General features: G+C 38.9%; 1 protein-coding gene across 3 annotated transcripts in view; it reads left to right on the forward strand.

The window, feature by feature from the left end:
* STK3 (serine/threonine kinase 3) overlaps nt 1-15,014 on the forward strand; it is a 113,927-nt gene that overhangs the window by 42,142 nt on the left and 56,771 nt on the right. For all 3 annotated transcript variants that reach the window (XM_081874444.1, XM_081874445.1, XM_081874443.1), the window contains exons 7-8: nt 1,114-1,251; nt 4,806-4,931. In XM_081874444.1, the coding sequence (XP_081730570.1) occupies nt 1,114-1,251; nt 4,806-4,931 (264 nt within the window). The remainder of the gene's footprint in view (nt 1-1,113; nt 1,252-4,805; nt 4,932-15,014) is intronic.

The following is a 15,014-nucleotide window of genomic DNA, read 5'->3' on the forward strand; positions in this document are numbered from 1 at the left end:
CTCTTTTAAAGTCATCTGAGTTGTTGACCGTCACTGCCTACTATGGGAGAAAGTCCCATAACTGTGCACTACACAAATAAGTACTTCCTTTCTTGCAGTGCATGTGTGTTTTCTATGCATGCCCACATAGAAGTTCAATAAACTAGCACTTTAGGGAGAGTGTTTTGCTAAATCTTTATCTCTAGGAAGTTTGGCAGCTTCTGGGAGATTCTTACATTGGGAAGTAGTAAAAGCACACACCCTGCAATTTTGCATATTACAGTCATTTTATTATTGCATCATTCCCCCATTCCCCCACACCCATTATGGTGGTGATGTGGAAGCTGCAGTATTAGCACAATTCCTTCCTCTGCCTTTGGAATAAACTGAGGAGCCCTAGACGTATTGGAGGAATCCAGGTTGTGGCTTCTTCCCTCCCATTGTTATTTCCGTTTCCAGGAAAGACAAAACTTGCGGGGGAAATGGCCCTGTGCTACCTTCTTTTTTAGCCTCTGAAGGAGTCATGCAAAAGGAGCTCCCACAATATAATATAAGACAGAGGGACTTGGCATACCACTTCATTCTGATAAATATTTAGTTTGGTTCCAAGCTTACCTGCTTTAACAATTAACCTCTCATTCTTTATCTATTTTTATGTATCGAGGTTTTTATTGCATTGGCAGATTAACAGAAACCTAATCAGTTTGTTATGTGCTCTAAAATATTACCCATTTGATTTACCCAGTTTACTGTTTTGTATGTATGAAAGTGGCATATAATAGCTGCAAGATCACATTTTATGTGCTTAACCAGGAAGTGCTTTTGCTTCTCAGCCAAAAGACTGTGAAATACAAAATCTTCTCTTGAGACTGATTAGCAATAATAGATAAAATAAAGAATGATGTGCACAATGAGGTACAGTTTAAATAGAGGAAATTGTAATGGGAAGTAGCTACATTGGTAGCAGATGGATTTGCTTCCTTTATCTTGGTGATATTGGAAATTCAAGACTAGCTAAACTCCCCTCACCCCCTTCCAGTTTCAACTTGAAAAATAAGGATAAAAGGAACAAAGTTGTTTTAATTTGCTGAAATACTGATATCCTTACCTTTTCTTTCACCCTTAAAAAAACAGGCAATTTTTATGATTCCTACGAACCCCCCTCCAACATTCCGGAAGCCAGAGCTTTGGTCTGATGAATTCACTGATTTCGTGAAAAAATGTTTGGTGAAGAATCCTGAGCAAAGAGCAACTGCAACCCAACTTTTGCAGGTCAGTATTCAGCTGTGTTCCCTAGGGAAGCTTGGATTTATGCCCCCAGCAGATGTAATCCAACATAGTCTGGATGGCACCATATTGGCTATTCCCTGATCCAGAGAGACAGTTCTGGGAAACCTTTTCCACTTACCCAGCTTTCTTAAAAACTTAAAATATTTGATATTGGTTTTAGTCACTGTTGAATTTTGCATGTTGCTCCCTCCTTCATTCTTCCTGCCCTCATTCTGGAACTCCCTAAACCATTTCTATCAGCTAGCAAATCCGAGTCTGCTTTATTTGAACTGTTTCTCCCTCCTTGTCCTCTCCAACCCTCTGCTTTCCATCTTTCCTTATTTTCCTACTTACCTTTGTCATTCTTGAATACTTTTGTTGCAGTATAATTTTGGGTTTTAGTTCTTTTCTTTTGTGACAGTGGGCGAAAAATGCAAATCCAAGTGTGGCCCAACTTCATTTTAGTACTGTGTTTCTACACAGGTAGCAAGCACACTGTCCTGTCCTCATGCAGCTTTGTAGATGGATATTAAGACTCTAATTGTAACCATGCTTACCTGGTTTAAAGATTAAAAACACAATTACAACAATCCGCTAGAAACTTATTTATTTCATAAAAATTATGCATTGCTTGATTGTAAAAAAAAAGCCTTAAAGTGGTTTACAAAAAGATAAAACAAGATAATCATGAAAAAATTACAACAGTACTTTAAAACATAGATAAAGGTAAAAGTACCCCTGACCGTTAGGTCCAGTCGCGGACGACTCTGGGGTTGCGCGCTCATCTCGCTCTATAGGCCAAGGGAGCCGGCATACAGCTTCTGGGTCATGTGGCCAGCATGACTAAGCCGCTTCTGGCGAACCAGAGCAGCGCACGGAAACGCTGTTTACCTTCCTGCCGGAGCGGTACCTATTTATCTACTTGCACTTGATGTGCTTTTGAACTGCTAGGTGGGCAAGAGCTGGGACCGAACAACAGGATCTCACCCCGTCACAGGGATTCGAACTGCTGACCTTCCAATCTGCAAGCTCAAGAGGCTCTGTAGTTTAGACCACAGCACCACCCGTGTCACACACTTTAAAACATATAAAGGTTAAAATACTAAAACAGATTAAAATAACCTCAATGATCATATGTATAAATAAGGCAGAATTCATTGATCCAAATCCTCCTCCCAATGACACAAACATGCTTGCTATAAATTATTCAGCTAAAATTCACCCCCCACTTTCAACCACAGCAATAAAAACCAGCAGTTAAAGAGGAGAGATGCCGCCACTGAAAAAGGTCATCTCTCTTATTACCACCTTGTGACCACAATAGTCCTGCAACCATGTTCCATGTGGCATGGGATATGGGGGATGAACTTCATTTTATAGTTTACAAATCTGATGCTGGGAATAAGGTGATATCTGTGCAATAAAAACACATCCTTGAGGAGAGACATCCAGGCTTTGTGCAGCAAATGGATAATGGTACATTACTTGCACTAAAATGTGATTGTGTGGGAAGTTCCTGTGCTGAAGTTACAAAAAGAGTTTGCTCTGACTTTTGTAAGAAAAAAAATCAGCAATATTTTTAGCAACTTTTAATAGCGAAGCAAAATATATTTTTGAGAGCATAGCCTATTAGGACATATCAAGGACCATTAGGACATATCAAGAGTCAAGAGCACAATTTATGAGCTTTCTCCTTTAAAAAAAACACACCAGAAAACAAACAAGCACCAAACCCTATGGGGCAGGAGTCCACTAATAAAGTCCCATCAGTGGAAACTAGCACAAGGGGACTTCCTCCATCTTCTCTCTGCATGCTCCTGAAACTGGCTGTTGGAGGTTGGGAAAAACCCCAGAACAGTGTGCAGGGGTAGGAGAGGGGGACCATTCAATCTGGCAAGGTGACATGCTTGCCCTGATGGGTGGTATAATTGACATAATGCAACACTGAATTTCTCTCTTGGGTTTTTATTAGATAAATTGGTTTAAAACTCCAGTTGGAATTTTAATGTACAAATGTTAATAGAAAGAATAGGAAAGCAGGTGATCCATAATGAATGTCTTGAATGTCTTCTGTAGATTTTTCAGTTTCATTGTTCGGTATGGGACAATGACAATAAAGATATCGTATCATATCGTATCGTATCGTATCGTATCGTATCGTAAACAGCCATATTCACAATAGTGACAGAATACATGCCAGTTCTTAAACAGGCGTGTAAATTATATCAAAATAGGTAGGTTTTCTTGATTTCTTCAATATCTATTTTTTTTACATATAATATTTATTGGTGTTTCAAAAAGTTACAAGAATAAAAAAGAAAGAAAAAGAAAAACAGAAAATACAAGCTACAAAAAAATATAAATGAATAAAAACAATTAAAAACAAATCCATCTTTCCATATCTTATCTATCATTTGCTTGTTTCCGTGACCTCCTCGCACCTCCCTTTTTTGTATTCTAGTTCATTAGTTGTTTCAGCAAATCCTTTCCTTCTGTTTTTATCTTACTAATTTATCTTAATATATTGTAACTTTACATTCTGACCTGTTAACAATCCATTTTTGCTTAATCCTTTATAACATTACTGCTAAAACCACATAGCTTCATTCCAACATCCTTCTAACATTCCTTAATTTTACAATGTTTCTGTAGATAGACTTTAAATTTCTTCCCGTCTTCTTCTACCGACTCTTCTCCCTGGTCTCGGATTCTGCCAGATTTCTTCAATATCATTTGGACAGCCTGAGGGTTTTAATTTTACTTCATTTTTATTTCATCATTGTAGGTGACCCAGCGCTCATGTAACTGTGGCTTAGCAAGAATGATAAAACATGGAGGTTCCCAGATTACACATTGTGGCTGTAGCACTTTCCCTCCAGTTCTGCTACCCATGGCTAACCATGGTTTGGTGTAATGTCACAACTTAACCTTGACTTGTAGTTTGTTTTCCCCAGACAAATCACAGGTGGTAAACCAGGAACAAACTTTGGTTACAGCTTATGGTTTGCCTGGAGCAAAACAAGCCACTAGCCTGGGTTTTGATGGAATGCTAAGCCAAACCATGGCTGGTGTGAACCAGTTCAGTGGCTCAGTGATTCAATTTATGTGGATCATTATATTGCCTGCTCTGCTTATGGCCACTAACTTGCATTGTCAGCTTGTTAAGATGAATTAAATACTGTAACTGAATGCATTAAAAAGTTTATTTTTCTATGTCAGGCTATCTTCTCTTTGTTTATTTACCACCTAATTCACATTTCCTTTGGACAATTATATCCTTAACTGTAAAGCAGTTGTGATTTGTAGTAACATTCTTCTCATGGTTGCTGTTTACCTAAACAAACAAAATGGAAAATCCTATTTAGCTGCAAAGCGGTTAAACAGATCATATGTTCTTTTATTCCAAATTTTAATTGCTGTCCAAAGGGAAATGTTCTTTCATGCACTGGTCTGTGAAGTTGATTGACATGTTGTTTTAACATGTTACACCATATTTATACTATATGTACAGTGTCTGTGGGCTCCGTTTTGTATAACTATATAGTTTTATTTTCTAGCATCCTTTTATTAAGAATGCAAAACCAGTTTCAATCCTGAGAGACTTGATTACTGAAGCTATGGAAATTAAGGTGAAAAGACATGAAGAACAGCAGAGGGAACTTGAAGAAGAAGACGAAAACTCGGTGTGTGAGAATTTAATTATGTATTTTGTAGCCAGTTCCATGGAGCTGGTTTCACGTGGTACTAAACCATGGTTTAATGCTATACAGATTAGCCTGAGTGAAGCATTGTGCTCCGCCCTCTTGCTTTCCCCCCTTGTGGCTTAGCATTGGAAATCCTGCTTTAAAACAAGCCAGTGGTTGCTAAATGAGCCATCTTCAAGCTATGGTTTATGAAGCTAGCTTGTTTAAAAAACCATTTCAGTTTTTTCTTCCAAAATGAAAATAATCTCACCAGCACTCCTCCCAGGTGTTCAGGAGGAGGAATACACAAGCTGATGCTTGCTCAGGCTTGCTGAGGTTGGTCATGCCATGCTAAGTCATGGTTTAGTGTTGCATATGAACCAGCCAGTATCTACAGATTTAAATGATCAGTTGTGATCAAGAGAGTTGCCCCTGGGTTTTTCTGAGCTTTATTCCTGGCAAGTGCCACGTAAAACCCCAGATTGCAAAAGCAGTTTGTAGGTTTGTTGTAAGTTTTTAATTATTAGAAAGGGGTGGGCAGTTGGCTCAAAAGCAGTCTGGCTCCCTCCATTTTAGTGGGAATGCAGTCTTGATATTTTACCTGCATTCGGGAGCAGATAGAATCAAGACTATGGGGGAAAAGTGATTGCTCAGTTTCTCATGGCCAAAACATAAACGTGCTTGAGATTGTAAATATATTCTTTCTCATAGAAAAACTACAATAAACAAAGGCATGGTGTGTGTGGACATGTAGTAACTCTGGTATGACCATCTTACCTGTTCTGGCCCTTGTTTTAATAATAATTGGCCATACAACCTTTAAAGAACATGTTAGAGAATTAAATTTATAACCTTGCCAAATACAAGCAATAATTTGAGTAGATATCTAATGGGAGTATAGCAGTTTGTGAATGTCTGTCTATCAGTGTTTCGTGCTGTGTCTTTTGTGACTAGGTGACTAATCTTACCGAGGTGACTCAAAGCATTTACATTAGTAAATAGATTTCTTCTGGTATCTGCATTCCCTTTTGGCTTGACAGAGACTTCTGCAAAAAATTGAAAATGTGTGCATTCTTCAATTTGTCAAGTAAAAGGGATTTGCTTCCCTGCTCCTATATCCCAGGCATGTCCAAAGTCTGTTTCGGGGGCCTAATCCGGCCTGCCGATTGGTTTAATCCAGCCCCTGTGGCAGTTTATTTCCTAGGGTAAAATCCTAAAAAAACCTCATCAACTTCAACCCTAAAAAAAGTTTAACAACTTTAGTTGGCCCTTTGGTCAGCCCTCACAGCCCTTCATTTCACCAAATCTGGCCCTCATTGGAAAAAGTTTGGACACCACTGTATCCTATATTATTGGACTGCTTATATAGACAAGAATATTTATTGTGACACACAGCATTCTCACCAGTTGTCGTTCTATCTAGAGAGAGAAATTCAAGTAGCATGATCAGTGGTCATTTTTTCCTTCACTGGACATCTTTTCCTTGAGGGCAGAGTTTAGAACCGTTTCTTCATCTATCAGACATGCTAAACCTTTCTTAGCACTTCCGTCCATGTAATACTGAGAGATAATCGCTATTGAGATACCGGATTTTATGAAAAGTTAGCTTGTGGTGCCTCTCTTATTAGATACCTTTAAAGAAACAGTTATGACAAACCAGCTGCAAAGTTACTTAAAACTAGTACCTTGGTTGAAGAAAAGGCTGCCAAATTTTGAGCTGCTTGATGTCAGGTTTCATAAATAAAATGAAATGATCTATTGCCCTTTAGAATTTTATTAGAGAAAAATAACTCATGGTAATTATTTACCCAGAGGTGTAGCTGCATTAGTTTCTTGCAGCAAAAACAACAGTCTTGCAGACCTTACAGAGTAACACATTCATTATGGCATATTATTTCTGGGACTGCAATCCACTTCATCAGATAACACTTCATTTGTTAGTGCTACAAGCCTGTTGTTTTCAGCATATCGTATATCCTCAAAAGTTCAGCTGGCACACCTGTAGTCTGGGCAACTTTTATAAACAAGTAGCAGTGTCTACCTTCTTTGAAAGCTATGTGGAATATGGTCAATAATAGAGCTCATGAAGTTGAGTTTAGGCATGTTACAAGAATAGCTTGTCTGATGAGAATGTATTCTGACAAACTGACATGTTTTGATAGGTGTTGAGGTAACTTTACAGATTTTTTTAATTAAGTAAAAAGTCCAAGCTGAGTACTCTACAGAAGGTTAATCCCAATATCAAAGTTTAAATGTTGGTTTAAGCATTACTAAACATGATCTATCTCTTCTTTTATGCATTTTTGAAGTGTGATGCAAATTTGATTCTGATGTCAGGCAGCTGTATTATGGTAACGTAAAGCAACTCGTTGCCTGGCAGCGCCCAAGAAACATGTCCAAATATTTATTTCAAAGGATCTTTAAAGAAATGAACTAATAGTCAGCTCTTAGTGTATCTTTTTGCTTCACATTTCAATATCTACATTACCACAAGATTGTTTGAAAACACTTCCTAATGACAAAAATAAAATGCTGTGCTTTTTATGGTAATAACTAAGAACAAAAAAGCAGTTAGATTTATTGGTGTAGTATACTTGCTTCTATGTTACTAATTCCTACAGTTCAACTTCCTTATATATCTAATTACTTGATATTAACTCTTGAGAGAGTTAGAAATCAGGGAAGTTTAAAAAGAGCTGAATCTCCTTCCTGTTTCTAGCCTTCTTGTTTTGCCATCATGTTTTTCAAAAGTGTTTCTTTCAAAAGATGTGGGTAAATATGCTGTCCAGTTGTTGTTTAAGGCAGCCTTTTCTTATGAAATATTTTCTTAGGGCCAGGAATTAATTTTTATTTTTAATAAAGAGCAGTAGTCCCCCTCCTCCACACCTTTGCTGTAATGCCATATACATTTTATGGCTCCATTCATTTAAGTTTTTCTAAATGTTAATCAAATAATTGGATCCCTATGACTTCTTGAAGAAGAGAGAGAAATCAATACGATTTTAGCTAGCACTGAAGTGTGCCCATTATTACAATAGCTTGTAAAATAGCACAATAACTTTTTATGTGCTAATTGACAATAATGATTAACCTGCGGAAGTAGTGAATCTGATATATAGTTCTCTTTCACTTTACAGTATTTGTACAGGTTGTCTTATTTGTTGAAAAACTTGCTCAAATGCTCAGTTTTTAGAGCTCCTGAATTGCCTCATCTTTTATGCGATCATAGGCTACTCTAGTAATTTTTTAAAAAGCAAACTGTAATTATATTCACATTTTCCCCACCCCAAAGCAGTGATGAGGTGTTTATTGTATAGAGTATTAAATTTAGTTCTTTTAAGTCCGCAAAGTTGTGCATTACACTCTACTTGTCTTTGCTGCCCTCTAGTGATCTTGCGTATATAAGACAGAGATTAGTTAAAATTGATACTGAGATCCAAGATGGATCACAAATTCTTTTCTCTTTACTAGCGATAAGGGGTGGGTGGGGAGAGATATATTTTGTTAAATTGTGCTCTGCATTACATCTTCCGAGAATCTCCAGATATTTACAAAGCAAGGTTCTGCCTGTTGAACTAATAGAATGAACATACTGTAGGGGAAGATAAAGGCTATCAGTAGCCAAGCTAACCTATTCAAACATTTTCCTGACTGGAAAATATGCCAGACCCTAATAATGAACACAACACAAATTTATTGAAATCTCTCCTAGAATACATGTCTGTGTATGTGTGTGTTTTTAAAAAGCACAGGGTCATCCAATCCATTAACTATTAATTACTTTAAGTTACAGAACACAATTGTTTTTAAAGAATGTGCAGGAAGAACATAGGAAGCTGCCTTATACAGTGGTACCTTGGGTTAAGTACAGTGTTACCTCGGGTTACATATGCTTCAGGTTACAGACTCCGCTAACCCAGAAATATTAACTTGGGTCAAGAACTTTGCTTCAGGATGAGAACAGAAATCATGCTCTGGCGGTGCGGTGGCAGCAGGAGGCCCCATTAGCTAAAGTGTACTTAATTCGTTCCAGAGGTCTGTTCTTAACCTGAAACTGTTCTTAACCTGAAGCACCACTTTAGCTAATGGGGCCTCCCACTGCCGCCGTGCCGCCGGAGCACGATTTCTGTTCTCATCCTGAAGCAAAGTTCTTAACCCGAGGTACTATTTCTGGGTTAGCGGAGTCTGTAACCTGAAGTGTATGTAACCCAAGGTACCACTGTACAGAGTTTCACCACTGGCCAATCTAGTTCAGTACTGTCTACTTTGACTGGCAGCAACTATCCAGTGAGACTCTTAATCTCAGGGTCATGAGCAAAGGTTTCCGGCCTTGGAGGGGGTTGGACTAGATGACCCTTGGGGTCCCTTCCAACTCTACAGTTCTGTGAGTTGCACTGCATATATCAGCCGTCTTGACTGCTTACAGCTGTATCGGGTAGAGTAATTAATTTTACTATCTGTTTTCACTTTTTTCTGTGCTGTTTATTTAACAAGGTTCCAGCTTTACATCAAGACACTCAAATTATGTTGCCCTTTTGGCCCAGTGATCTAGAAAAGCATTTCCAAATTCCTTGGCAGATGCTGTCATTGCTTTTATAGAAAATTTTGAATACTTCAGATCAGAAATAAAGAGTAGAGAGACGAATTGCAGAAAACTTAAAAATCAGCAAACTTTCTCCCAGCTGTACAACACAAAAGACATGGCATCTGAATGGAAAAAAGATTTTATATATATAATTAATATGAAAATTAATTGGCAAAGATTGTCACATATAATTAATATTAAATTTAATGTGACTGCTGTAGATGTGGTGGGCCTACTGCTTTAAAAAAATCCCAACCAAAAAATTGTCTCTAACATGCTAGAACAGAAATAATTTTAGAAATACTGCAATTTATAAATAAGGGAACTTACAATTATATTTTTAATTTTTCTCCCATCAGGAGGAGTGCATATACATTCCTTGTATAAGGAATATAGTGGCCCTACCTGGTGTAGTACTGAGGCATTAAACATGTCTTGAGGGAATGTCCAAACTTGTTTTTTTATGACATGATATTCTGTTTATTAGTATGTAAAGAGTTCCATATTGATTCATTAATTCATTTGAAAGCATTTACAGTATAGGCTGCTACATATTTCAAAAATCTGTAAGCTGTGTACAGTCTAAAAAACAAACACTGTATTATTAAAACAAAAACACAACCTAAAACCAATAAAGCAGGAGTATAAAAACACATAAAAGTAGATGAAAGCAAATAAAACAGAAATTCAGAGGACTCAAACATGTACCAACCTTATGGGTCAGGGAAAGCCTGGACAAAAAGTCAAGGCTTCTCCAAAACATCTGAAGCAACTGAATTTTCTTTTAGAAATGCTATCCGTTTTCTGCTTAAAATGAAAGGAACTCGAATACAAAGGGGTGCAGCATGTTGATCCTGTAATGAGGAGCTACGTTAGGATAAATGGGAGACTTAAATAATTTCTGTAGGTGGTATTGTTGTCCTCCTTACCTTCTTCACTTCCTCTGAAATGTAGGTATTCTGGTTGACAAGGCGTGGATTTCACTGTGCGATTAACAGTGCATTATGGAGTGTGCATGGTTCCATGTAATTTTCTGGCTTGCCAATCTTGCAGACTTGCCCTTGGGAAGAGCACAAACACATAGGCTTGTGAACATATTTATTTTGAGTAGAAACAAATTGGAAACAAAAAGTTTTGTTTTTGGAGCACTCAACAGAAATCATCCATCAGCAAGGAGGCCCATAAAACCCATTGCTTTCTTGCTCACTCAACCAATATTTCTTGTTGATTCCATGTTTCTTTTGGAGAGTATAGGCCAGATTAATATAATTTAGCATAGTTCAGCAATTCAGCTTTCACTCATTGAGCTGAAGGAGAGTTGCATTCATGGAAGTCCCCCTTTGTGAGTGATACTGCACTGAACAGAAGCCCCTTCGATTCATGATGGAGCGAAAACCTAGAGCAGGGGTAGGCAACCTAAGGCCCGTGGACGGATGTGGTTCAATCGCCTTCTCAATCTGGTCTGCAGACAGTCCGGGAATTGGCGTGTTTTTACATGAGTAGAATGTGTGCTTTTATTTAAAATGCATCTCTGGGTTATTTGTGGGGCATAGGAATTCGTTCATTCCCCCCCCCCAAAAAAAAAATATAGTCTGGCCCACCACATGGTCTGAGGGACGGTGGACCGGCCCACAGCTGAAAAAGGTTGCTGACCCCTGACCTAGAGGGCCCTGCTAATCTTTCTTTAGTGAAACATGAAATGAGAGAAATTTAGGGATTACCATTGGTTACAATAGTCCTGAATTGTTCTTTTTAATTACCTGTAAATAAATTTGCTTGAATTTATGGATTTAGATCCAAATTTGAACTGCAAATTGTATTAGTGCTATTCCATGGACGTGAAATAGAAAACTCTGATTATTGTTTATATAAAGGAGCGTATACAACTCCTGAAGTATTTGAATCTGAAGAAATGGAGGTAGAGATATTAAAAAGTGTGGAAGGAGACATTTGAAAGAGATCTTATGTTAGAGGACTGACATGTACAGCAAGGGGGAAAAGGAAATGGTAGAAATTTGATGTATAAGACAAACTCAGCAAGGAATTGTGAATAGTAGCAAATTGTTACCATGAATTTCTTCTTGTGCTACTGTTGTTAATTGCTGATTTTTGTTATGGCCAATAAACTGAGACTTACCTCTGAAGCTGTGGCTCACTTAATCACTTATTTCAAAAGAAACTTTGTTAACAATGTGGTATTTAGCGTCGTCGTCCCCCGTCCCCCCCCCCGGAAACAAGGTCGTGATTTTATTGATTTATAAATCAGTAGAACACACATTTAGGCATTTGAATTACATTCCACATATATTTTTTGCATATGAAAATATTAGTCTATCTTTCTGTAAATAGGCTAGAGAAAAATAACTGTTCCTGAAAGACAGCCAGTGCACTTTAAGCTGAATTTATCTTACTAACTTGCAACTTAAAAAAAATAAATACAATAATGCCAGCAACCGTGATTTTTATAGTTTTAGTCTGTGTCATGGGTATCATCAGACACAGTCAGTGCTTCATAAGTTTACTACCCCCAGGACAGCAGGATCATTTTCTTCACGATGGCACTGATTAGTGGTACGTGGCTTTTTCATTAGCCATTGAAATCCGTAGGGCTATTTTGTAAACTCGATGTTAGGATAGACTTTCGAAGCGTATTTGGCTGGTTTTATTTGGCCCTCAAAGAGGGCTACAAATCAAAGAATTTGCTTTTTATTGAGTCACCTAAAATTAAACACTTAATTGGAAGCTTTTATACAATCAACAAGCAGCTCTTTTGCATTCTGATGTTTTTCTGTGGGTTGTAGAATGTGCCCTTGTAACAGGACTTGAGGCATAGAAGAGCATGTTAGTCCTTAAATAGCTGGGATATTATGCACATCCTCTAAATCTAACTTCAGAAAGAGAGTAGGATTTCCTAATAATGTTTTCAAATACTTCTATTCCATATGGGTTTTATGATTCATGAACTGGATTATCATCAGTTCTCTGTTTTACATTCCTGGCACATTACTGCCACTGATTGGAAATGTTTTTGTATCCTTTGCTGGAATTAACTCTGTTCCACGGTCCCGAAGCATCTGCTCAGCAGATACTTCTCTACAAAGTATCAACTGGTTTTCTTCTTCCCCCTTTTATCATAGCTTAACAAACCCTTTAAGTACATACAAATGAAAGGAATTGCCTTTGCCCATTGAGATTTTATTTTTTAAACCCCCCCCCCCCGGATATGCAATGCCCTTTTGATCTCCTGGACTCATCTCTATTGAGGTTTTTATACATGTCCCTAGGGGTGGAGCCTTAGGTCACTTGTAGAGCATCTGCTTATCATGGAGGAGGCTGCAGTTCAGTCCCTGGCATCTTCAGGTAGGAGTGGGGCAGACCCCTGTCTGAAATCCTGCAGAGTTGCTACCACTCAGTGAAGGCGCAACATCCTGACTCTATAAGGCAGCTTTCTAAGTTCTTGTTAAATTTCTGTTAAAACTACATTGGGTAACAGGACTGGGAAAGGGCTGCTGCCTGAGGCATTGAAGAGCTAGTATTAGTGACAGTAAACAACAGGCAAGGTGGGCAAGTCATGTGAATTAACAGTGAGCATATATCCTCTTTCTGTTTTTGAGATTCTTCTTTCACAGAATGCTTTCCAGTTGTTTTTGTCTTGCTGCTGTTGTTGTTTAGTCGTTTAATCGTGTCCGACTCTTCGTGACCCCATGGCCCAGAGCACGCCAGGCACTTCTGTCTTCCACTGCCTCCCGCAGTTTGGTCAAACTCATGCTGGTAGCTACGAGAACTGGTCAAACTCATGCTGGTAGCTACGAGAACACTGTCCATCCATCTCGTCCTCTGTCGTCCCCTTCTCCTTGTGCCCTCCATCTTTCCCAACATCAGGGTCTTTTCCAGGGAGTCTTCTCTTCTCATGAGGTGGCCAAAGTATTAGAGCCTCAGCTTCATGATCTGTCCTTCCAGTGAGCACTCAGGGCTAATTTCCTTCAGAATGGATAGGTTTGATCTTCTTGCAGTCCATGGGACTCTCAAGAGTCTCCTCCAGCACCATAATTCAAAAGCATCAATTCTTCGGCGATCAGCCTTCTTTATGGTCCAGCTCTCACTTCCATACATCACTACTGGGAAAACCATAGCTTTTACTTGTTGCTGGTGCTGTGTAAAAACTGTGGGTTGTATCAAGTACTCTGCACCTGGGGCTTCCCCCTTTTGAGGATGCATTGGGGGCTGCAGGGCAGTGTGGGGCATAACCAAGTGTGCTTTGGTGCTTACTAGGGAAAGTTGTGAAGAATTATCTAGGTAGATAGGACAATAAAATACAGTGGAAAACATGACATATTTTTAAAAAATCCTTGTATATATATTTCGGGTAGCTATTACAAAATTGGGGAAAGCGCTAAACTTTTCCTTAACGTTGCTCATTGTCCCCAACTACCATGTTAGTTCTCTCTGTGTAACATTTAAAGTAAAGGTAAAGGGACCCCTGACCATTAGGTCCAGTCGTGGCCGACTCTGGGGTTGCGGCACTCATCTCACTTTATTGGCCGAGGGAGCCGGCGTACAGCTTCCGGGTCATGTGGCCAGCATGACTAAGCCGCTTCTGGCGAACCAGAGCAGTGCACGGAAATGCCGTATACCTTCCTGTTGGAGCGGTACCTATTTATCTACTTGCACTTTGACGTGCTTTCGAACTGCTAGGTTGGCAGGAGCTGGGACTGAGCAGCGGGAGCTCACCCCGTTGCATGGATTCGAACCGTCGACCTTCTGATCGGCAAGTCCTAGGCTCTGTGGTTTAAGCCACATCGCCACCCGTCTCCCGTGTAACATTTAACCAAACCTAATTTATCGAGGAGCAATGAGGAAGGAGCAACTATGTTGGAGAAGTGACAAGCCTTTTAAGTAGAGATCTTTCCCTACTGCATTTGTACTGGAATGGTTTTTAGGTTTTTTACTGCTTGTGTGTTTGCTGCTCTGAGCTCCTTTAATAGTTGAGGGAGAGAAAGAGAGAATTAAAAAGTGTACCGAGCAAAACAACTAAACATTTATTTGGCTTCAAGTTATGTAGTGGGGATGGGGAAGGAGAAGAATGGAAATGATGAACATTGGAATCTGCCACATACCAAGTCAAAGCATTGGTCCATCTAGCTCAGCACTGTCTACAATTATAGGCAATATCTCTCTAGGATTCTAGATGGCATTCTCTCCTTGTCTTTCCTGGAGATGCTGGGGATTGAAACTGGGACCATCTGCATGCAAAGCAGATGCTCTATCACTGAGCTACAACCCTTCTCCTAACCATGAAAATGACCATAAATCTTAAATCTGACAGGCCCCAAAATTCAATATGAGAAACAAGAAATGTTACAGTGTTTCACAGTGCTATTGAGCACAAGTCCATTGATTTCTGTGAGTCTATTCTAAGCAGGACTTAGTTGGGTATCACCCAGAATTTAAATGTGACAAGCCATGATGTGAAGAAAGAACTAAGAGATTCAGAATGT

Source organism: Podarcis erhardii (assembly GCF_964252035.2).
Source record: "Podarcis erhardii genome assembly, chromosome: 8".
NCBI lineage: Eukaryota > Metazoa > Chordata > Lepidosauria > Squamata > Lacertidae > Podarcis > Podarcis erhardii.